Source organism: Rhineura floridana, chromosome 3, assembly GCF_030035675.1.
Source record: "Rhineura floridana isolate rRhiFlo1 chromosome 3, rRhiFlo1.hap2, whole genome shotgun sequence".
Lineage (NCBI taxonomy): Eukaryota > Metazoa > Chordata > Lepidosauria > Squamata > Rhineuridae > Rhineura > Rhineura floridana.
Genome location: NC_084482.1, coordinates 70,881,556 through 70,906,611, shown reverse-complemented (window position 1 = coordinate 70,906,611; position 25,056 = coordinate 70,881,556). Strand labels below are relative to the sequence as shown.

Sequence of the window (25,056 nt, the reverse complement as noted above, 5' to 3'; positions counted from 1 at the left end):
TGCAGGGTCCCTTCATGAGAGTCACAAGCACATCTCACAGCTACACCCCCTTTCCACTTTCCCTTGCTTTCTGTGTTGTCTTCAAGTCTTCACTCCACTACAACAGACATCCCTAAGAGCCAATCAGCATGAAAGTGGAGGCTGTGTGTTAGCCACTGAGAAGAGTCTTCTAACTGACTTACCTTCTTTCACTCTAAAAGGACAAGGGCCCTTCTCAGAGGTGAACACACTCCTTCGACCCTAGATGACTACACCCCTGCATATAAGTTAAACACATATAACCATCAGTGGCAGAAACGTTCCATTCTATGACCTTAACTCCAAGTCAAAAAGGGAGACTAGGGCCTGGAGGAGAAAAGGTTCCTGTTGGATCTGTTTAAAGTAGGTTGTGGATGAAAGTGGTAGATGAAACCGATGCATTGTGTCAGTTGCTGAGCAGAGAACAACCTTGAAAAATGAAATGGATTGCCTTCAAGTCGATTCCAACTTATGGGCGACCCTATGAATAGGGTTTTCATGGTAAGTTGTATTCAGAGGTGGTTTCCCATTGCCTTCCTCTGAGGCTGAGAGGCAGTGACTGGCCCAAGGTCACCCAGTGAGCTTCATGGCTGTGTGGGGATTCGAACCCTGGTCTCCCAGGTCGTAGTCCAACACCTTAACCACTACACCACACTGGCTCTCGAGAACAACCTTAAACAAGCGTAAATGGATACCTATTAGCTATGGGCTCCAAATACCCTTTGTACTTGGAACTCTTTCACCTTACCCTCAGCAAGCCTGTTTCAAATAGATCATAACAGATAGGTCATGTGACAGTCTGTTTGAATACATTCATTCAACAAATTCATTGAGTACATTCATGACAAAGATGCTAATAATCATTAATAGGGTGTTTTGGCATCTCTCCTGTACTTGAAAGCAATCAGTCAAGAGTTTAAGAGCAGCAACGTTTACAGAAGCAAACTATATCCTTAATTATATCTTCTGGCCTCTTCCTTCTCCTTGCCACATTCCCACCCCATTGCTCATTCCCTGTGGTGCAACTGTATACTGCCCAAAATGGTAATTTCCCTGGAGGTTCTGTAGGAACGTATCTACATTATTTTGGTGATGTTGAAGAAATAAGTAAAAGCAAATGCTTGGAGGTGCAGAAAGTACGGAACACTTAGGGCCACACTACATGTTACATTAAATGAGTTGTTGCATTTAACATGACTGCTTTAAAAAAATAGCTGCCATGGGAACCTCTGATCAGGATCATGACCTGAAAAAGGAGGGAGAACTTAATCCTTCCTTCCTTCTGCCGTCCCATCATGGGATCAACAAAAATTGTCCCTCTGAAGCTACTATTTGTATTGTGAGGCCAGTCTGTAACTCACTAGTAGAGCACTCATATTGCAAGCGGAACATTGGAAGTTCAATTTCTAATATTTCCAGGTAGGACTGGGAAAGACCTTATCTGAAATCCAGGAGAGCATCTTCCAGTCACAGTTAAGACCAGGGATGAGAAAACTCCTTTTTCCCCCATGAAGGGATATTGACAAACAGAGTAAGTCTACTGGGGGCCACAGCTAATGGTGGGCAGAGCCAGAACCAAAAGGGCAGAACTTTCAGCACTATTATCTCTCTTTGCCACCCCATTTCTCCCTCCCCCTGAAGTGATTCCCAAAGGGGCAGTCCAGAGAACAAGAGTGTGGCCACAGCATCTGGTGGGCCACTTGAAATAAGGCTGAGGGTCGCAGGTTCCCCACCACTAGTGCAGACAATGCTGAACTAAATGGCCAATGGAGGTGTATACAATGGCTTCCTATAAGACTTCCTGTGAGTCTCCTTTCAAATGCAAATAGCAGCTTAGTTATCCTCAGAACACTTCTTCCATGAGGTAGGCCAGACCTACTGACCTTGTGACTGAGGATGAATGATTTGAAGAAAGATCTCCCATTTTGACAATCCAAGCCCAGCAATCCAATCCACTGCTCTGACCTGATCCTCCAGGTGCATTGATTTCATGACTGTCACCTATTCTTCCATGTATTCACAAACAGCTTTAATTTAGGCATTTCTGAACCACCCAATCAACTGTATCCTCTGGATGGTTCACAAATTAAAACCAATAGATAGAATACAAGAACAATCAACACAGGACTCAAAACAATCAATGTTGAAAAGCAACACCAGCACAAAGTTAATAAAAAGCAGCATGAAACCATCCGGTGGCATAAAATCAGTAAGCAGCACTCAGCAGGGGGAAGACAAAATAGTTCTAAAAACTAAAAGCATGGGGGGGGTTAACATTTATCTGGGGAGACATTCAAAATAGGATACTGATATGAAAATTCTTTTGTTCTCATAATGTAGGAGATTACCATTTGTCAGCTTTGGCAAGGAGCTCTTTTCTGGTCATTCTATTTTTGGACTTCCCTGCCCTTCCTTGTTAATTCTTTTGTAAATGTTTCTACTTGGCACTCACACCCTGGGATCACAGAAACAGTGAGGTTTTACCTTTGTATGTTACTCCATGATAATTTTTAGAGAGCTCAATGATTCCTCTTGGTAAACAAAGGGTAGGTCACTGATTAAGCTTTGCAGGATGAGAGAGATGGATGAATCCCAAATGAGTGTTTGCTCACTTAGCAGTAACAACAGACACATCAACCACAAAAAGAAAAATCTATGGTGCCCTCTTCTTTATAAGTTACATGGCAGTATTTATTTTTCTCATCCATTTTAACTTTGAAAGCTGAACCTGAGAGATTATGATACACCCAAGGTCACACATGGTTTGCACATAATACTAAACCATAATTTATTCATCTATGGTTTATTAAACCAAGGCTTAGCATTATATGTGAACCCAGCCAAGTAGCTTCTGGGGTTAGGGTTGCTCGTTAACCAAGCTTTGTAGCTGGTTTATAAGCCTTCATTAATTAAAGTTAATCATAGCTTAAATTCCATGTGAACTTAGACCTCCTCTTTAACTACGGTTAAGAAGCCATCACTCCCTATATCATGTTCTGGTCTGTTGCTGGATCCTATGGAGAAAGCGGCTGGTGTGGATGCAAGGCTACCAGACCATGGATAGCTCCAACTGAGCAACTTGCTCCAACAAAGGTTTGGAGTAGACTGAGCCCTTTCAAGTCTCCAGACTACTAATCCAGGCTCCAACCCCTTGTAGAGAATACCAGAACCTTGAAGGGCCAAACCTCTGGTCTTAAGATAGGCACTCCTTCTCCACTGCATAGCCTCTCTCACGGTGTCTCAAGTACAATGGTCTCCCTACCTTTAGCAGTCAGCATTGAGTCCTTACTCAGCTCCTCAGCTGGCACTCCTGCAGCCTCTGACTCTGTGTCCAGATCACTGCTAGATTTAGGGGTTATGACAGCCCAGAGGCTACAGAGCCGTGAATGAAAAGTAGCAAAAAAATAAAATTCACACCACTTTTCAGTCTCAGCTGCTGTCACTGGTGCTTTAAATCAGGCTGTGCAAATGTACCCAATCCAACCTGAATTTAGCCCCTAATCAATTGGGGAGCAGACCTAATTAAACATATGGTTGAGAGGGGGCAGGGCAAGGAGACACTGCATCTCCTTCCCTCCCAACTGCACTGCAGAGAGCAAGAGGGTTCAGTCCTGCTGGCTGCTGCTTCACCAGTACATTCACTGTGCGGAACATGCTGGTGAAGCAGACTCCTGCAGCCAGCAGGATGTTACCCTTAGCAGGTGGCTCCTGCCTGCTGCAGCCTGTGCTCAGCTGCCATACCTGCCCTGCTTGCCCTCCCCTCTTTCCCCCCTCCCCATGCCACTGCTACCAACATGTCCTAGCTCAGTGCAGTTCAGGCCCCAGCCATCCCCACTGCTGCCACCGCCACTGATGATGCTACCGCCTTCCACTCCAAAGTCGCCCCTTACCTGGCTGCTGTCACTGTTGCTGCAAACAACATGTTGTGGGAAGTGGTTATCTAAGGTGGACCTATCTCACTTGCTGTGGCTGCCCAAGCCAACTCTTGCATCACTGGGGGCAGTCATGGGCTGTGTCCTTCCATCCATTCTTCTCCCCATCCACTTCCTGTGATGGTTCCAGACTGGGCACCCTTCCTGTGATCTCCCTTCCCAGGTAGGACCTTCCCAATCTGGCTTTTTTGTCAATCATGCTCAGTCTCTACCCTTCCCCACTTTTTACTTCAGCCCTTGTATAGCCAGTTCTTCTCTCCTTCTCTTCCCAACCCCCAGACTCAGGGTTAGGTCTTCTCTTCCCACCTTGGGACCTCTGCAGTCTCAGCCACCCTTTTTCAATGATCCTGGGGTCTGCTTCCACAATGCATTCCCTGCGGGGGAACACACTAGCAAAGCACCCTCCTCCAGCCAGCAGGATTATACCCTCCTCCCACTAACTAGTGAGTGGAGGGTTCAACCCTCCTCAGTTTGATGATGTGTGTGTGTGCATGTATTCCCTTGCTGGGAACAGATGCCTGCAGCCTAACCTACTTCTTTCTGCCTGCTCCATACTCTGTCAGCCCCAGATCACTCTAGAAGGCCCAACCTGACTGTTCTGGGGCTGCACCCACCCAACATAGGTCCCCCAAATTGGCCCGATCCAGCACTACCTTTAACTATTCTGTGATGTAATAAAACCAAGTTTAAGTGATAATCTGCCAAATGCCTCAGCTTTAACTATGGCCTATTGACAATTGTTAATGTGTCATGGTTTAGCACTATGTGTGAACCAAGCCAATGAATCCATGCTGAGCATGATTTTTTAATTTATTTTTTGTATCCTAATGTAGTGGCCAAGAGCATCAACTTCATGCTGGAAATCCCCAGCTGAAATCAGAGCTCAGCCAAGTGTTCAGATGATGCCCTTAAATCTCAAAAGTGTGCTCCACTGAATGCCCTTGTTCCCCATGCTACTGTCAGAGCACATACTACATGGAACACTGATTACTCTGCTAGTGGCAGTAGCATCTATTCTTTCTCTCTCTCATTCTCCTGTAACAAGATTGATCTCAACACACCATGCATCACAATTTTCTTTTCCCTCTTCACTTTTTTGGAACCCTTTAGCAAAGTGGATTAAGAAGATGCAGGGCTCAGTTCTTCTCTTTGGATATTTGACGTGAAGTAATCGTGAAATATTAATTATGTTCAGCTGCATTCCTCATCTGGAGGGAACGGGGCATCTGCATATTTCATTTCTTCCCCATTAAAATCTCATGAAAAAGTGATCCCTTGCTCACAATTCTTTAATTAGTTCCTTTTATCTACCTCCATTTGGCTTGCTCCAATTCATCTGGAAGAGCTCAAGGAAATGATCCTCCATATTGCTGCATGTCAGGAATATACAAGAAAGAATGTATTTGGCAATCTTCTCTATGTATGTTTGATTAGTGGTACTTACTTCTGAGTAGATATTCAAACATGTCATGATGATGCAAACTTAGAGTGTGGCTACAACAGCAAGCAAGACTGGAAAAGAAAGTAGTTTGTTTGGGGCCGTTGTGTGGCACTGGCAACAGGTACCATGTAAAAAAACCCAAACACGTCTCTCTTCCTGTTCTTTTAACATCAGCTTGACCTACAGAAATCTTAACATCAGCTTGTCTCTAGAGGCTGTGAAAAGCTCCACCTGATGATTTCTGTCGATTAAGATGCTGTTAAAGGAACAGGAGCATGCTAGGCTGTGTATTTCTGATCAGCTGGCAACTCTAGTGCCAGCCCTCTAAGCAGCCCTGTAGGCAACCTTCCTAGTCAAGTGGGGCAGCCACATTTCTAGGTGGAGCATGGGGGGGGGAGAGGCACATAGCGTCAGCCAACCCCTCCGTCCCCGCTGGTGGAGAGAATGTGAGAGCCAGGCCAGGGGAAGGGAAAGGCAGTAACCTTCCCCGGCGCTCCTCCTACATCCAGAGAGTGTGTTAACTTGCATGAAGTCTGTCTTACTCTTTTTTGAGAGATCCCCAGGAATACCAGACTCAAAAGATTGACTTTGCTTATAGCTGCAGTCCTCTTTCACCTCTGATCTGTCCCTGTGTTTTGATTCTTCGTGAACTGAACTACTTTGGTAAAGACAGTGTGCTCCTGAGCTTGGCTTTGATGCTGCATTAAGTATCTCAGTTTTAGATTCCATCTGAAAAACAAACTTGTCCATACTACAAGTTTATGGAAGGGCAGAGAGAAAATAAATACTATAGGGTGTGTTCAACTCCTCCTTGAGAGTCCCTCCTACTATCTGGGTTGGTTTTTCTGTCTAGGTGAAATTGTGAAAAGGCCTTATGTTGAGCTTCACATATTGGGAGTATCAGAAATTAGGTCTGAGTTATAGCCTAGCTAGCTAACTGTAGTGTATACAGCAATATTTCTATTCCTCTAGGGCTGGTTTCATCCTTTGCCATCAAGTAATCAAGAAAAAGAAGGAAAGAATTGTCACTATGATTGTGAGTATAGGGAGTGCTTTAAAAGAGTAAAGAGTCGCCATTTTTTCAGATCACTTTAAGTTATTTCTTTATTACACCCATTAACAATAACCACCCAATGCTGCTCTATTCATTATAACTTCAAAATAAACAAACTCTTACTTCTTTCTGCAAGCAAACATGCTTCTTTATTGCGGGCTGGGCATACAGCACAACTGAAACTGAAAAGCAAAGGAAAGTCGAAGGGGTGGAGTGTAACTCTAGCCCATAATACAAAGTTCTAATATTTAACTCTTCAAGGATCATGTTACTACACAGACTGTTTTTTCAGGATCACTTAAATAATTACAGGGTAATTGTGATAATGAAAAATCCACCCTCAGTCAGGTAAAGTCTTGAGCGAGCAGACTTTGGGGGGGAATCTTCCAGATGAGGCTTTTGTTGTGCACTTGCCCTGCCTTATTCACTAAATATTTCAGAGGTCCTAATTCTTAAATTGTTCCTGTTCTTAAAACAAGCTATCCTTCTTTAAACAGAGGTTGTCATTGCTTATCATGTCATAAATTAAAAAGAACACATTTTTTTAAAAAAAAGGGGGGGGGTAAAGCATCCATCCCTGCTTCAGGCCTGTCTCTAGGATTTGGATGAATGCTTTAAGAAAGTTTGTAGGGAGAAGATTATATTGTGATTAGGAGGGTTGGAATGCCTTGGGGATTGTCTGTGGCAAATTGAAGGTTGTGTTTGGTTTAGCAAGGTTTTTAAAGAGGCAAAATCATTGCACCCTTAACAAAAAAAAAACTATGCCATCGTTTCTGCACAGATTGATGTACTACACAGATTATACATTGCATTAGCAGCAGGAGGTCACTCTAGTAGTGAATGATTCCCAGTGATTATATTCCCTTTCCCATCTTACATTCCCACCTTCATTCCCAATTAGGGAGGGGGGGGTTCAATTCAGCAAGTACTTAAAGCCGAATCTATCTAATTTGCACTTTCCAAAACACTATGCGAACCGAAACACAGCCATCCTTCAGAATTCGCACACATTTTGTCATTCAGTTCTCCAACAAAGTTGTTTACCAAACTGCATATATTAGGGGAAAACGTGTGTTAAAATGAATATATCAGTGAAAATAACATAAAAATACATTCTATTAGAATAAATTGTTTGCAAAAATGTGTGCGTGAGTCAAAGCTGCATGTAGGAGAAATTTGCATGAAAATGATGAATTTTCATGAGAATTTTTTTTTACAAAATCGCTGACTGCTGCAGAAATGTGGATATTTGAATTTTAGGCCCCATCTACGCTATACATGTATAACAGCATGATACCACTAGCAACAGTCGTGGCTTCCCCCAAAGAATCCTGGAAACTGTAGTTTGTTAAGAGTGCTTAGAGAAGCCCTCTATTCCCCTCAGAGAGCTACAGTTTCCAGAGTGGTTTAACAATCAAACCCTTTCCCCAGGGAACTCTGAGAATTGTACCTCTGTAAGGGAAACAGGAATCTCTTCCCAAGGAGGAACAGCCCAACAACATCTGGATAGCCATAGGTTGCCCACCGCTTCTTTAAAATAGATTCGGCAGAGCTACAATTTCCAGAGTTCTCTGGGAAGAGGGACTGATTTAAACCACACTGAGAATTGTAGCTCTCTGAGGGGGAAAAGGGAGTCTCCTAACAACTCTCAACACCCTTCACAAACTACACTTCCCAGAATTCTTTAGGGGAAGCCATGACTGTTTAAAGTAGAATAATAGTGGTGTGAATAAATAATGGTGTGAATGTGGCCTGGGAGAACCAAAACTGATATATGCTTCCATCCCTATTCCCAGTGCAAGTATTACAGTCACTTCAGCACTTGCTGTGCTTTCCAAGGTTAGATAAAGCTCAAATGACAGTCTTGCACTTTCTGACAATGTGTTGGCCCACTTGTATTCCTCTCAAAATTACATGTTAAGCCCATGTCCTGTTAAGTAAAAGCCTTCCCCAGCCTAGTCCTGTTCTACATTTATATCAGCTCCTCCCTTCCCCCTTTGATTTTATAGACTCCGAACCTCACAGCTTTGTCAGTTAAAACACTTGGCATTCACTGCTCACATGATTCTATTTCTGTCTTCGAGCAGAAACAAAGGAACCAGCGGGAAGCAGTTTTGAGAGCCAGGTTTTGTGTTTACGTTCTGTTAGTTCAAGGACATTTAATCATCAAAAGAACAGAAATCGAGACACCACCTCTTCCCCCCCTCCCCCTTCCCCCTCCATCCATGTACAGTATGTGTATTTGTTTGTCTGGTACACATGGGACTAGTTTTCTTATGACATTGCAAGGGGCACACAGGAAAATAAAGTTTACCCTTGGAAAAATAAATGATTGTTTTTAATGGTCCTGTTGATATTTTGATCAGTATCTTGCATATTTACATCTTGCTTGTCAGAGGGACATATGGCAGGCATGGATGAGTGAGTAGGTGGGGGAACGTTTTACCACTGTTTACACCAAATAAGTATCTCCTTTAGGGGAGGCATTGGCTGCACAGGAGGCCTCTGGTCCAATAAATTAGGCCCAGGAAAAGAGCTTAAGCCAGCTCATTCAAACAAGGCCAAAGGATGCTACAGATTGGGTTGAGCTGTCCCAGCCCTGCTGGGAGTCACAGAGCAGATTTCCCTTTGGACAAAACAGGGACAAGGAAAAGAGCAAATGCCAATGAAGACAACCTGGAGGCCACACAAGGTAAGGCATTTCCTGGAGGGGCCACACCCACAGCTTCCTCAGATCATCAGGAAAAGAGTATATAGAGTCACTCCAGATTTTACCATACAGCATCTATATGTTAGAAGGTGGCTTGAGCAGTCCAGGCTGGCAGGCTGGGATTGTTACTTACTCTTAGTGGATGGTTAATTGTAATGGTATATTAGAACTTGTGTGTTGCAGAGTTTTGTGTTTGGATGAGGAAGACACAAGTTCTCTTATTTTCCCGGGACTGGTGCACACATTGTGAGGCAATGGGTGCATGCTGGCTACTGTGTTGTCAGGTGGTGCAGAGCCACAGCTGAGACATTTGCCTTCCACAGTGCCTGTTCCATACAACTTGAAAGAAGCAGGATCCTCTGTGACACTGCAAAGAGGACAATGTTTGTTTCCTGGCACATGTAATACTCTGTTTCCAAATACATGCTTGACATATGGATCCATTACATCTTTATACATGGATGCCTTTGCAACGTTTGTTACGTGCACACATTATTTTATGTGTACATTTAAAACAATGTAAAAACAATGTATTAAGTTGCCCCATTCATGAAGCTCACTTGGACTGCAATCTTATATGCTCTTGCCTGGAATTAAGCCCCATCGAACTCAGTGGGGCCTAATTCTGAGTAGGCATGTAGAAGATTGAACTAATTGTTATTTTGGGGTAGATACTCAGCTGTGAAGTACCTACTTTACAAGGCTGTGTTAAGGATAAAGGAGACAAAAACTGTAAAACATTATATATTATTTTAGAAAAGGATCTGTAGAAATGTCGATGCCATACAGCAATGATCCATAAAAGGGCATTTTTTGCTGTTGTCCCTGTTATTTAGAATGCCACCATTCAGGAAGTGCCATCAGTTACCTGCTTCAGGCATCTTGAAGACAATTCATTTTATCCCTCCAGGCTTTCCCTGATAAATAAGCTGGACCCTATATCTTTGTATATTACAACATTTTATTGTATTTTACTGCTGTTTTAATGGTTTTACTGTATATGTGTTGTTGAACATTGCTTAGAGATTTTTATGTAATTAGGTGGTGTTGATGTGGTTTGAAATAAAATGTTACAGAATAACTTAAATAAAAGAAATGATAGGCGATCCAGATGTTGCTGGACTGTTCCTCCCATCATCTCTGACCATTATTGGCCATGTGGGCTGGGGCTGATGAGTGTTGGAATCCTACAGCATCTGGACAGCCATAAGTCCCCCATCCCTGAACTACATACAGCACCAGGGCAGGGCAGGGCAAGCAAGAGTGTGGCTCCTTTCAAAACCTCCAGACCCGCCTTCCCGAATGTTGCTAGAGATGTGCTTAGTAGAGAGAACCATACAAGGTGCATGCATTTACAGATTGTTTCTATTCCAGCACAATTCAAATATACGTATTTTTATTAGCATAATATGGTTATATGGTACTAAGGAAAGTGTTCAGCGATTTAGTCTAACCTGACCATTCTTTCTGAACACGGGCAAGGCATGTAGATATGGAACATATGTTGTATAAACTAGCTTTCCAAACATGATCTGAATTAGCAAATCCTTAAATACAGAAGTGCACAAGCTGCAGAACATAATGTTATCTAAAACAGATCTATCTACTTATCCACAAGTATTCAGCACTGATGAGGTCACAACTCTTTTCAGCAATAGCATAGGATTACCTCCAGGGGGAACTCTATTTCAACTTCAGGACTGAAGAATTTGCCAACAGCACATTTAACTTTCAAGTGTTTTTTTTTCCAGATGCAGGATTAGGGTTTAGCAGATTAGGGTTTACATGGCACCCTGGGTCTGCAGACAACTATGATGGTCTCCCCAGCATAGTTTAGCCTTCCCAAATTTATATCAATAAACCCTTGGCCTGATTTTACATCTCAACATGTTTTTCCCAACATGCTTTGTCTACCTCATCTTCTGAGTAATTTTCCTTTGCCATCTAACTTTTTTGTTCCCAAGAACTTCCATATGGTTTATGGAAGTGGTACATAGGGACCCCCACTATCTAGATCTTTTCCACTCCAGGTGTCAGTCTGCTTGGTCAGTTGCTTGCTTTCAGTTAATTGATTTCTATATTCTTACCTGCTCCCTGCTTTCCAAGTGATAAGCACAGCGTCAGTCCTATCATTACACAAAGCAGATGCAGCCAATTAGAGAAACAGAATGTGAGTGTGATGTAGCCTTGTTAAGGCTTTTTTTTGTCTCTGTCTTTCCTGGGGGAGAAGTAATTGCTGCCTCATAGAAAGCAACTCAGGAATCCAAGATGCTGTGTAGCTGCAATCAAGCAGTAGTGTTTCTACCTAAAAACAAAAGATAGCAACATAGATAGCAGTTCATGAATTTTCTAACTCCAGTCTTTTTCTTTTTTAATGTGAGCCTTCCCTCCCCCTGAATTTGTAAACATAAAAAAAGCCCAATGTAGAGAAAGCACATCACTTTTATACATTACCCAAATTGTCTGGGGTTCTGGTGGTTGAGAGTGTGTGCATTATACCAGCTCTGCACCCAGTCTTGGCTTACCTGTTTTACTGGGGGAAGAGTACTGTAGGACAACCATGCTGTGTAGACCAGTATTGTTATCCTGGTTTGTGGTTTAGGGAAATGCAGAGGGGGAGCTGGGAAGTTGAATGTAACAGCAGTGCAACGGATTAAGGGCTGCAAGGGTGAAGGGAGACAGGGAAAAAATTGAGTTGTAGACAGAAATATGTTATCCAGATCTAGATGGCTAGCAGGTCTACCCATTGAGAGACAGTGAAAGGGTAGAGCTGGTAACTAGTTTCTCAAAGGCCAGGCCTACTCAGCTTAGTAGACCTTGTGCCTAGGCATTGCCACTATTTAGTCACCAGATCTACCAGAAATGGTATACAGTAGGGCCCCACTCATACAGCGGGTTACGATCCAGACCCCTGCTGTAAAGCGAAAACCGCTGTAAAGTGGAACCCATTGACTAACATTGATCAAAATGGCGCCTGACAGCAAAAAAAGCCGTAAAAGCGGAACAAGCACTGTAAGAGCGGGGCCTTTCTGCAATTGACAACCGCTGCATTAGCGGAACGCTGTAGTGAAGCGCTGTAAAGTGGGGTCCTACTGTAGCTGTTCTCTGATGCTAGTTATATATGCATATATATTCTCCCCCTCAAATGCCTGCAGATGCCAATGAACTGGAATGTGTCACCTTCCAAAACTCTGATGAATATTACAATGCAAGGCTGGAAACAAATTCCCAGCTATCAAAGAATATTAACATTCTTTTGTTAAATGCATGAGGCCCACACTTTAGGGAAAACTATAACTAGACTTGCTAACAGTAATCAAGATCTCCAGACTCGCAACACCATCTTCACGTCTGAGGAAAGTAACAATTTCCAGATAGTTTTTGCATTTGATTGCCACTTGCTACTCTTCCCTCTTTCCCCATCCCCCAGCACTGAGCCATTGCAGCTGACACCCATGTTTCTGTTCCAGCATTTCTATTTCTGTAGAATCTCTGCAGTACAAATTAATAATATAACAATGCTATAAATTGTTAGACGACAGGTGTTAACTGAATGCTTAGTATAATTTAACTTGCAGCTATTATGAAAGATTCTGGGGAAACAGTTTTGAACCCTATCATCTCCAAGCCTACAACAGCAAACGTGCTGATCTGTTATTCCTTCCACCTGCAGGACCATGCACAATCACACCTCTTGTATTTCAGCTTCAGCTCTCACTATTCGGCCTCTATAGGGCTTCAGTAATTACTCTTCCCAATGAATCTTGCCTTGTGCAGAGACAAACAGCATTAGGACTTGGGCACCCAGTCCCCTTGTTTCAGAGTAGGGTTGCCAGGTTCAGGGCCTGAGACTGATCCTGTATCTTTAGGAAAAGAGAAAGTCAGCCAAGTGCAGGTGTTCTTGCAACACTGTAATGGGAAAAACCACAAGGTGGAATCCTCCCTTCCCCCTGCACAACTTTTAAAGATACAAAAGACCTCTTGGTTGCCAGGCCCAGCCTCCCATTTTTCCCATCATGGTGTAGCAAGAACACCTGCACTTGGCTGACTTTCTCTTCTCCTAAAGATACAGGATCAGTCTCAGGCCCTGAACCTGGCAACCCTATTTCAGAGGCATATTGTGTAAAACAGATCTGGCATATTTTGGTAAAGATGGACCAGTTCTTACTCTGTCACATCATATACATGTAGGGGAGGGAACACCTAGTCAACTGTGTTTGGGAAGTCAAAAGAATAGCAGCCCCTTGAACGGCTTAGCAGGGAACATTCACGTTTCTTTTGCAAAACATTCTGTAAGTCTCAGTTGTAGTCCCCCCAATTTTTAAATAAGGAGCCAAAGTGATGGAATGTTATCTTTGTGCTAAACGCAACTGCCTCTTAATCCTGAAGTAATCTGTCTTTGACTGCTTATGTGAATACTGGCAGGAGCATCTTCAAAAAGGCTTATGTACATTCCACTGAGCCAACCTGGTCCACCATTAGGGAACCCTAGGTGTAGATCACCTTTAATGTATATCCTCACTCCATAAATAGAGCACACGGTGTTTGCATTCCTAGCTGTACTAAGGGAATTAATGCAGAGATAGGGTTGCCAGGTTCAGGGCCTGATCCTGTATCTTTAGGAGAAGAGAAAGTCAGCCAAGTGCAGGTGTTCTTGCTACACTGTGATGGGAAAAATGGGAGGCTGGGCCTGGCAACCAAGAGGTCTTTCGTATCTTTAACAGTTGTGCAGGGGGAAGGGAGAATTCCACCTTGTGATTTTTCCCATTACAGTGTTGCAAGAACACCTGCACTTGGCTGACTTTCTCTTCTCCTAAAGATACAGGATCAGTCTCAGGCCCTGAGCCTGGCAACCCTATGTAGAGAACAATGGGCACACAGTGTAGGATCCAGCTGTGCAGACCAAAAGTTTCTGGCACCAGATCATGTCCCCTGCATTGGTGGGACCATAAAGAATGATGGCAATTAGGGAAGGATGCCAGAAGAGCTGAAATGAAAAGCTGTATATTTAACAATACTTGCATGGGGCTTTCCAGTGCAACCCAAATTCTATTTCATTTAACTAACAAATAACTTTATCATTTACTTTTTAGGAGATCAGAAAGTAGGGTCAATTAAACATTAAACCTGCAGTTATTAATGTGACCTATATTCATCTTGATTTCTGAGTTTGGCCAGTTTTACATTCTGTCTTCTATTTTAGAAAGCCCAAACTCCATCCTGGGGAATCAACAAAGTAACCCATCTGTTTATTTTGGAGCTATGGGCAGGGCATATCTTTTCTCCCGACACAGCCTTTCCAGGAAGTGACTATTCAGTGTCAGCCTGCCTGTCCCCAAGTCTGTCTCATTTAAATGATAATCTACCTTGTTACTTAGAGAAGATGCAGTTGCCTAGCTTACACTACATGATATTATTGAGGCCTTGATTGGCTTCTCATGAGCTATCCTCCGGAAAATTGCCTGGCCCATGTAATCAAGCAGGTGGATACCTTTTTGCCCAGTGTTGGCAGTGCCACATCATTAAAAGAAAAGGTTCTACTATCCAGGAGATTTCATATTTAATTTGAGGTGGAGCTTTCTATTAGAAAATATGGCTGTGGAATAAGTTTCAGGTTTCTGAACTCTTTATTCACTTCAATAATATGTACATGGGCATAATGGAAGCTGGCAATTTAGGCTCTAGATAGGCTTTAGCTTTGAAAAATGGACACTGAAAAAACTTGTAACTTTGCAAATATTTGTTTTTGTCTTTTCATACCATCTGAAGTTTGGTTTATAAACCAGTTTTAGAATACTTTTTAAAAAAATGCCTAATGATTTTGATTTCCTAATGATTGAACCTACTTTTGTCTATTGTAAACTGTGTTTATGGATTTAAACTCTCTGTGCCAGGAGTGGGGAAACCTTTTTCAGCCCAAGGGCCACATTCTCTTTGGGGGTGATCACCTGCCAGTACTGAGCGAGGACAGAGGCAATAATGGCTTGGGCAATGAATGGAGATTTTACACACACACATACACACACGCGCACACACATCTCCAGGTAAGCAAGAGGCATAGTCAAGAGTTACTTAGGGGGGCTAAATGAAAGCCTTTGACGTGACAAGCGATAACATTATTGGTGATTGTGTTTGAATTTTAAAAGGGAGTTGTCTGAGGGTGCAAGTCATGAGAGATTGATTTAAAATACCACTGCTTTTAACTCACAGTTTTCAGGCAAGATTTAAGCAATCTGTCAAATGGTGACACAAATTGTGCTAAATATAGTGGTGTTTTGGTTCTACAGAGACAGCCAATCCGTCTAAACTCCCCTTACAAATCCCCTCCATGGTTGAGCCGTGGGACAATGACACAAGCTCCTGCCTAGGATGCAGTGAATTTGCGGACCAGAACAAGATTCCCAAGTTGACTGAGCAGCAGGACATTAATGAGCAGCTCTTTGGCAAGTCTATGAAGGAGCTTAAAAGGTTGGCAAGGGAAGGACACTGGGCCAGAAGTCATGCTCTACGAGCACAAGCTTACCAGCACATTGTCCAGCACATTCCATGTCGGCTCATGACCCCTGATGCCCAAGTCTACAATGATGTTGCCAGCAAACTGTTTGGAAACCAGAGTGAGAGCACTGATCCTTTGCCTGAATTCCTGACAGGAAGCATCATGCCAGAATACTGCCTCACCAAAGAAGGGGTAACTGCTATGAAAAAGATACTCATCTGCATTTCCAACCTGTATCCTGACATCACTTATTGTCCCCTGCTTCCCGCTGTGACCGCCCTGATACTCCACTACAGCCGAGATGAGGCCCAATGTTTTGAGGACACTTGCCGGCTCCTCTACTGCAATGCGCCCCACACCTCCTACATAGACCACTCGTTCCTCACCTATGAGGCCTCATGCATGACCTTTGGTGACTTAGCCAACAAACACTGCCCAGCTGCCCACCGACTGATAGCGAGCTCATCGGATAACATATTTGAAGTGTATTCTGATTGGCTGGTCTGGCTCTTTGATGGCCTCCCATTTGATTATGTTATCCGCATATTTGATGTGTACCTTCTAGAGGGGCAGAAAGTCCTTTACCGAATTGCTCTGGCCCTGCTGAGGCAGTACCAGCTCTCCGTGGCTTCAAAAGGCTTGGAGGTGACAGATATCAAGGGGAGCTTGCAGGTTTTCATGTGGGACATTCATGAGCACATGACAGCTGACAAGCTTCTAGAGAAGGCGTTTGGCATTCGGCTTTTCTCTCGCAAAGAAATCTGGCTTCTTCAAATGGCGAACAGGAAGGCCCTAGTGGAGAAAGGAGTAACCACAGTGCAGCACAGGTACAAGAATCTCATTTATACCTTGTTGTTGTTGTTGTTATGTGCCTTCAAGTCGATTACGACTTATAGCGACCCTATGAATCAGTGACCTCCAAGAGCATCTGTCATGAACCACTGTGTTCAGATCTTGTAAGTTCAGGTCTGTGGCTTCCTTTATGGAATCAATCCATCTCTTGTTTGGCCTTCCTCTTTTTCTACTCCCTTCTGTTTTTCCCAGCATTATTGTCTTTTCTAGTGAATCATGTCTTCTCATGATGTGTCCAAAGTATGATAACCTTAGTTTCAACATTTTAGCTTCAAGTGACAGTTCTGCTTTAATTTGTTCAAACACCCAATTATTTGTCTTTTTCGCAGTCCATGGTATGCACAAAGCTCTCCTCCAACACCACATTTCAAATGAGTTTTTTTTCTCTTATCCACCTTTTTCACTGTCCAACTTTCACATCCATACATAGAGATTGGAAATACCATGGTCTGAATGATCCTGACTTTGGTGTTCAGTGATACATCTTTGCATTTGAGGATCTTTTCCAGTTCTCTCACAGCTGCCATTTATACCTAGGGATGGACAAATCTGTCAATTTTGGTTTCTCATTTTTCCCAGCTTAAATTCAGTTCTCCACATTTTCACATTAGCTTGAAACTTCTTAAAGAAAAAGTCCACATGAAAATTCATCAGTATTTTAGTGCAAATTTCTCCTAATATACACGTTTTTATGCATTTTGCTTAACATGCACATTTTTGCAAAGCAATTTCACCCATTATAATGCATTTTTGTATTTTACTTTCACTAATATATACATTTTTATGCACAGTTTACCCCAGTATAGGCATTTTTGTACACTCTAGGTGGCTGGACTGCACTGCAAAATTTGGAGATGTGCACATTCTAAAGCATGACTATGTTTCAGTTGATTAATTGTTTCAGAAAGTGTGAATTAGGTCTCAACCCAAAATGAAATTAACAGGACAACAGCTCATGCATGGCTCCTAGAGATGTGTTTCTGCTCAAGCTACATGTGATAGCAGCAAGAGTGTCTGGGGTGCACCTGGGTTTAAACAATCTGGTATAAAATGATGGTTGGGACCTAAAGAGCAAAAGAGGTGAGGGGAACTGACTCCTCCAAAGGCTCACATTTCTGTGGTCAATTGCCAGAACTACTTTTGCTCCTGGTGGAATGGAAAAAGAGCCCAAGGTGACAGACTGTGGGGAGGTAAGCTACTGGAAGTAGCAGGGTTCAGCTACCCATCCACCCCAATCAGTGCATCTCTTTTGCTCTTTAAATCAGGCAGACTCAGATGTTTTATATGTGTATGTGTGTGTGTGTGTGTGTGTGTGTGTGCGCATGCGTGCGTGTACACACATCTCCCACCATTATATGTGCTTCGAGCCTCACTGGGAAGGCTTTGAACCAGGATAATGCAAGTGTGATCAAACAGGGCTTAATTTGAGCCGAGGTTCACTGGAGTCTACCTTGGAGCAGGGGTAGCCAATGTGGTACTTTTAGACTGCAATTCTCATCATCACTGATTATTGGCCAGGTTGAGGCTGATGGGAGCTGTAGTCCACAACATCTGGTGGGCACCGTGTTGGCTACCATGTTCCAAAAATGTGTTATCATTGCCAAGGCTGAGCTACAAAAATGTGTGGAATGGAATATGCATAGGTTTCTCCTGTTGAGGTTGAACTTTCAAGGCTCTTCCCTATTTCCTGATTCGACTGCTATTATTCTACAGGAATATACAGAGCTACATAACAGAATCTTCTTGCTGTCTTCAGGTTGGTCCCCACTTGAGGGGGGTATAGTGTGTGTCTGAATGTATGTGTCCCACCACATCACACGCATGCATGCCTTCCGGATAAGTGTATGTCGACATACGATTCTGTAGCAAGTTCAATTTAAAGGATGGGCCTCAATGCTTAATATCAGCTCATCGGTATCAGATTCTGGAATCTGTTCATTCAAGAAGGCATGTGTGACCTATAAAAATTACTCAGTCTCATTTCAGTTCTGTAACCACTGCCAGGGTGGGGCCAGGGGGTGCATTGTTCCATCTAAAATACAGCTTTGACCCACTTAATTTTTTGGGGGGGAGGGAGGAATTGGCTTTTAAAATTTGTTGCACAACTGCCTCCACTTAAGGATAAAATTTGTTTTAAGAACTTGAACAATTGTTCTCCCTGCCCCCATAAGCCCCCCATTGTTCCATCCCACATGGTTCAGGAGGGTCACCCGAGGCCATAGGTAGCTTCAGAGGGAAGAGGGGACAGGAAACTCTCCCTCCATGAGCTTCCTTAAGTTAACTTATCTTAGGATCCAAGGCACTTTCTTGGGTTTGGAAAACTAGCGAAGCATTATAAAAGTTTATGCTGGTTCTGAACAGATCAACAATTTTCTGTTAATTTATTTGAAGCCCTACCCAGAAATGTGGCTGCCCCATCTAGCAATGGAGGCTGGCTATAGCCCTGTCTGGTTTGGTGTAGCATCAGCTCACTTGCTTATCAAAATGAGGAAAGCTACACATTAAATGACTGGCATCTCATGTCAGGGGAAGGGCCATAACTCAGTGGTACAGCACATGCTTTGCATGCAAAAGGTCCCAGTTCAGTCCCTGGCATCTCCAGGAAGAGCTACGAAACAGCCTCCGTTTGAATTCCTCTGCAAGTCAGCATAGACAATATTTAGCCGGATGGACTAATCGTCTGGTTTGGTGTAAGGCAGTTTTTGTGTGTCATTATCAAACATAAACAAGTCTGAGGAGATTGCCCCCACTTTAGGACTTTTCTGTCACTTTTATAAAAAAAAAAAAGTAGATACCATATTGATCTGAACTGGAGTAATAATAATAGGTTAATCTTGTACTGATATTCATCACATTGTTCCATCTTTAGTTATAATTTAGTATAAAAGTGCAAAAGGGGTCAGGATTGCCCCAGTGACAAAGAAGTTTAGAAAACGCATAGGTCCATGACTATGACAGTGGTAAAGTTATATTTTTGGATTAGCTTTTATAGATAAATGAATCTATACCACAATGCAGGTTGTTGCTTTCATTCTCTCCTACAAAAGAAAAGGGTTTCACCGTAGCTAAATTGGATCTCATTTTGTGGAACTAACACAATAATCTCTTATGCCTACTAGCATTGGACATAAGACATCAAGAGCTGGCTGTGTGTTCAGCTAGTTGTATGTTTGCAAGAAAGTCCTTATCTGCTCTAAAGATCAGGATCCATGGAGCCGCTTACAGTACTGGACTGATTATTCTTTCCTCTGTTGCACAGGCAACCATTCCACCTCACTGTGAACGCACATAATTTCACTTCCACCATTGTCACTGCTCAGGAAATGCGCATTGTGTGGTCCTGGATCCCTGAACGGTTTTCTTTGTTCTCACCTCTCCTCTTATTCTCAACTTCTGAAGATGGCTACAGCTTGCAAAGGTAAGGTGGCATCTGCAAAATCAGTCTCAAACCATCAGAATCTCATCAGAATAAAGAAAATGAACTGAAATATTATAACATTTGGGGCTTTTTTGTTTAGAAAAAGGTGAGTAAGGGGGAAGATAATTGAGTTATATGAAATTATGCATGGTGAGGAGAAAATTGACAAAGATAACTTTTTCTCAATATCTCGTAATATTAGAACCTTGGGCCATTCAATAAAGCCAAATGTTGGAAGATTCCGGACAGATAAAAGGAAATACTTCTTCATTTGGTGTCTAGTTAAACTATGGCATTCTCTGTCACAAGATGAAGCAATGATCACTGATGTGCATGGCTTTAAAAGAAGATTAGACAAATTCATGGAGGATAAGGCTACCAATGACTGCTAGCCACAGTGGCTATAACTTCACTGTTGGAAGCAATCTGCCACTGAATACCAGTTGCTGGGAATCACAAGTGGGGAGAGTGCTGTTAGGCTGCATTTAACTCCCTCCTATACTGAAAGTGGCTAGTAGTCATGAGGGATGCCCAAGAAAGCATGGCAGACAGGGCATACTGTAAGTGTGCTCAACAGCATATTATCTCTACAGATCGCTTATGGGTTTTATGGCATGCTTTAGGATTCTTAATTTTGGAGATAAGATGTCCTTACAGAGTGCATGTGATGCACAGAGTCTGCAGATGTGGGAATGGGTCTATGCTTGCTGCTTGTCCTCTGTCTGCCCATCAGACTGATGTAGACCATTGTGGGCTGCATAGAAGCTGTACAACCCACTTCACACTTTTGGTGTGGGAGGGCCTGCCTGCCTAGGACAATTCCCATGTTTCCAAACGTGTGCTCCATAGTGCTCAACTGATAGCATTGCCAAGCTGCTGTGGAAACATACCACCAGGATGGCTTGCTAATTACTCATATTGTGAGCATATGAGAGGGGGGGGCACAAAGAGATGCAGGTCAAGGAAAGGGGAGCCCTTGAGGTGAGGTGCCAAGCTAATAAACAAAATGCAGGGTTGATGAGGTAATAAAGACAATTTATTATGGCCCAACACGTTTCGGGTGATTACCCTTTGTCAAGGGTAATATGTAAAAGTAAATGAGTACAACATCAGAGTAAAATAAATATAAATAATTAAGCTAGCAAGCTAGTATATTGCAAGCTAGGTTCAAAAATGCTCACAAAACAACACACTTCATTGTAAAACAAAACTTTTGGAAGAGACAACCAAAGTGGTGACAGTTTTAAAAGAAAAACTCATTTACTTTAGAAAGGTTTAGAGATAATTCCTTATAGAATTAAAAAGTTAAATGCCAAGAAGAAGAATGGTCTTTTTGGTTGTCCTTGTAAAGTTTTTTACAAGGGCACTCAATTGTGTACACAACCCAGGCACTACTACCTGTGGAAAAATGGCAAACTCTGTTGTCAACAGGATTTAGGAAAGACAGGCACCTGTGGGTGTATTTACAGAAAGTAAAATGAAAGTAAAATGACCACATGGTTGGTGCCCTATAGGTGCAGAAGCACAGCTTAGGACTAACTGTTGAGGACCAGAAGGAAGGCTTGTATTACTGTGTACAAGTCGCCAATCCTTCAAATTCTTTGTCAGTTTAAATGAAAATACAGATTGTTTCCTACATTCTGGAATATCATCTAGAAGGTGCCAATATTTCCTGATGCTGTTGCTGTTATTGATGCAATAAAAGGGCATCATGGTCTCATTCCTTCCTTCTACTACTCAACAGATATATAGCCAAAGATGTGCCCAGAGCAATGGTGAACGTGCAGGACCAGGGTCTTTGGTGGTTTCAGCCAGTTTGGCAGCTGCAAGCCTGCAAATATGATGTTGGAAGAGATCAGAGGTTTCTCGGTCTTAGAGGTTGTGGGCTGATTTTGGAGACCTGTGACAATGAGATTTTCAACCAGCAGAATTTCAGCTGTTGCTTATTCTTCTGGACATTTATCTAGGCTTAAGAAGGATTTCAGTAGTTTGAGAATGAGCCCCAAGGATCCTTTTGCAAAGGAATTGCCATAAGGCTAATGTTTTTTGTTTTTTTAAAATATTTCTACCTCTCTCTTCAGCCAAAAAGCTTCCCAGAGCTGCTTTCGTGAGATCAGTAACAGTGCCTGCCCTCAGGCTTACAATCTAAAAAAATGGCACAAAAGGAAAAATGGACGAGGAAGGAAGTAGAAAACATGCAAGCTCCAGAAGCAGTTTTTAAAGCTTTTATAAGGATCATTTGGGATGGAAACAGTGCAAGGAGAGGAGCAAAATGGAGCTGATCTCTCTGCAGGGTCAATGGAAAGGCCTTGTTTCCCATCTCTTCCTCTGCTGCAGGATGATGGAAAGGGCATGTTCCTATACTTCTGAGCCATATCATTTACACTGCTACTTGCAGAAACCCAGAAAAGGCAAAAGGCAAAAAAGCCACATGATATTATGTTATGATTTCAATACAACAGACAAATTAATGAGGGGGAAAATTGCTTAAATTTGCTCCACAGGTCTTTGGATACTGCTGCCAGTGTTGTATTTTCCCAGCTATGCTTTGAAAATGTGTATGTGGATCTGGCTGAAGGGATGTGTTCTGGTTAGAGCTTGGAAAAGTTACTTTTTTAAACTACAACTCCCATCAGCCCCAGCCAGCATGGCCACTGGATTGGGCTGATGGGAGTTGTAGATCAAAAAAGTAACTTTTCCAAGCTTGTAATGTCAAAAGGGTCAAACATGAATATGTGACGATCACTTTGGAAAGTTCCCAGTACCTGTTCTACAGTTTTTGCATCTCGCACTAGAACCTAGTCATTTTGTCATTACAAAGAGATGTGCCTCCAGCAATTTTCTATCTACTTTCCTAACTGCTTTTCCAAAATGAAAGAAGGCAAATATTAAGGTCCAGCCACGCACACTGGGGTGCAGAGAGCAACAACAAATCATGTTAGGAAATAACCCTGAGGGTCTACTTGGTAGCAGAAGTGTGAAAACTCCCCTAGCCCTCTCAGAAGATGTATAGTAGAATCTGACCAGAGACCTGCATTGCTGCAGCCTGGGGCAAATCAAAGACTTAAGACACGCTCGCATCCAAACAAATACACTTTCACAATAATAATTAAGTTGTCTGACTTCAGGTGTGGGAATCTATGTCAAGATCCTGTGTGTGCCACTGAGATTATGTTGTGTTTAAGGTTTTATCTGAGCAATTGCCTGCTTCACTAAGCAAAAATTATGGCTTCCAAATCCCCATAACTTGCCTGCTTTCACAGTGGGGAGGAGAGCCTGGCTGGAAATCCAGTGACTGTGAGTTCAAATCCCCACTCATGTCTCCTGGGTGTAAAGGGCCAGCTAAAGATCACCACCACAATGAGTGGCTCAGGGTTTACGTGCCCTGCCACCTGTGCAGCAGTGGGCAAGCTGCATAGTCCCAAGGAGGCCAGTTGCCCCCCAGCTGGCAGTTGCAGATAAGGAAGGGGCTGGCTTGTGCAGCTGAGGCAAGCTGAGCAGGCCCTAGCCAGCTGGGGAGAACTAGCCTCAGAGGAAGACAATGGTAAACCCCCTCTGAATACCTCTTACCATGAAAACCCTATTCATGGGGTAGCCATAAATTGGGATTGACTTGAAGGCAGTCCATCTCAGTTATTACACAACTCTAAACAATACTGGGGATGACCAAAGGAGTGTTTTTGCCATCTCTTCTTTATGAGTTTGCAAAGGCAGCCTGCTTAACATAGCACTAGTATGCGTGGCGTGACTGTTGACAATCACTGCAGGATACTGTTCCACCCAGTATTTTAAGTAGTCATCTCAAAGAAAGAGATGCTCTGACAGATTTCTCTGTGATGCAAGTAAACTCCAAAGAGATGAAGTTCTGAGTTTTGCAGAGGCCTTACAATGTTAATACTGCAATTGGAAGATAATCCTGCTTTTCTCCTTCTTTCAACAGCAGTGGACTTGATCCAGAAAATCTTCACCCAAACCCAGGCAGCAAGATGTAAAGCATCATGAGGTCTATCCCAAGGAGAGACAGTCAATCATAGTGTAGTGATGGACATTTAGGTGGAAAATATAACACCATCCAAAACTACTCATAAAGAAAGGAGAAGGGACATTACAAATTCAGAGTGATGTGGCTATGAGAATTGCGAAAGGGTCATTGTAGCAGTACAAAAGAAGCACAATCTGCTCCTTGGACTACGCCAGTGGGGCCTGTGGTCCTCCATATATTTGTTGGACTCCAACTCCCATCAGCCCTAACCAGCATGACCAATGGTCAGGGATTATGGGAGTTGTAGTCCAACAACATTGATGGCCCACAGGTTCTCCCACCTCTGGTCTACACACACGAGAAATAGCTTCTGCTGGTGTGTCTTAGTAGTCCTATCCTGACTCAAAGGGTAGAGACACACTCACAGTTCTGCTGGTTCCAGTGCATCTCCACCTCTCTTTTCTGAAAACAGGGCACACAATACTGGTCAAACCGCTCCCTTTTTACTGTAAAACCTGATCAGATCAGATTGGCAGTGCATTTTCAATTCACTTCAAATAGATTTTGCAATTCATCGGCAGATCAACCAGTTGCTCCTCCAGGTGTGGCCAATGGAAACTCTTTGCTCTAGCCAACTAGTGTGCTTGCAGCCAAACAGTGGTATTCTGAAAAATTCCTGAATAGCCTGAAGACAATGGTATAGTGATTTGTCTGAGCACATTCATTTGGATCAGAAGATCCAAAGTTTAGATGAATGGGGATATCTCTAGCATGTGTTAGTAGTAGTATTACATGGACACGAGACAATAGTTAAACTATGGAGCTTAATTAATCTGTTGAATTTACTCCCACAAGATGTAGCGATGGCCAGCAACTTGGATGGTTTTAAAAGATTAGACAAATACATAGAGGTTAAGGCTATCAGTAGCTACTAACCATGATGGCTATGCTCTGCCTCCAGGGATGGAGGCAGTATGCTTGCTGGGGATTGCAAGTGAGGAAAGTGCTGTTGTACTCTTCAAGTCCTGCTGGCTGGCTTCCCTTAGGCATCTGGTTGGTCACTCTGAGAACAGGATCCCGGACTAGATGGGTCTTTGCTCTGATCCAGCAGGGCTCTTTTTTGCTCTTAATGTGGAAAGCATGCAGGAGATCT

The 25,056-nt window shown here is 42.9% G+C and overlaps 2 protein-coding genes across 5 annotated transcripts in view; one reads left to right on the top strand and one right to left on the bottom strand.

The window, feature by feature from the left end:
- STX8 (syntaxin 8) overlaps positions 1-11,273 on the bottom strand; it is a 169,888-nt gene extending 158,615 nt beyond the window's left edge. The window contains exon 1 of one of the 2 annotated variants that reach the window (XM_061616501.1): positions 11,243-11,273. The gene's annotated coding sequence lies outside the window, so the exon portion shown is untranslated. Of the gene's footprint in view, positions 1-5,394; positions 5,545-11,242 lie in introns of those variants that run through there. The other variant, XM_061616500.1, reaches the window with a different exon arrangement.
- Positions 8,963-25,056, top strand: part of LOC133380035 (TBC1 domain family member 24-like) — a 32,161-nt gene continuing 16,067 nt past the window's right edge. For all 3 annotated transcript variants that reach the window (XR_009761345.1, XM_061616497.1, XM_061616498.1), the window contains exons 1-3: positions 8,963-9,137; positions 15,443-16,478; positions 19,763-19,921. Coding sequence is in view for 2 of the 3 variants with exons in the window: in XM_061616497.1 (XP_061472481.1) it covers positions 9,014-9,137; positions 15,443-16,478; positions 19,763-19,921 (1,319 nt within the window). In the remaining variant the exon portion in view is untranslated. The remainder of the gene's footprint in view (positions 9,138-15,442; positions 16,479-19,762; positions 19,922-25,056) is intronic.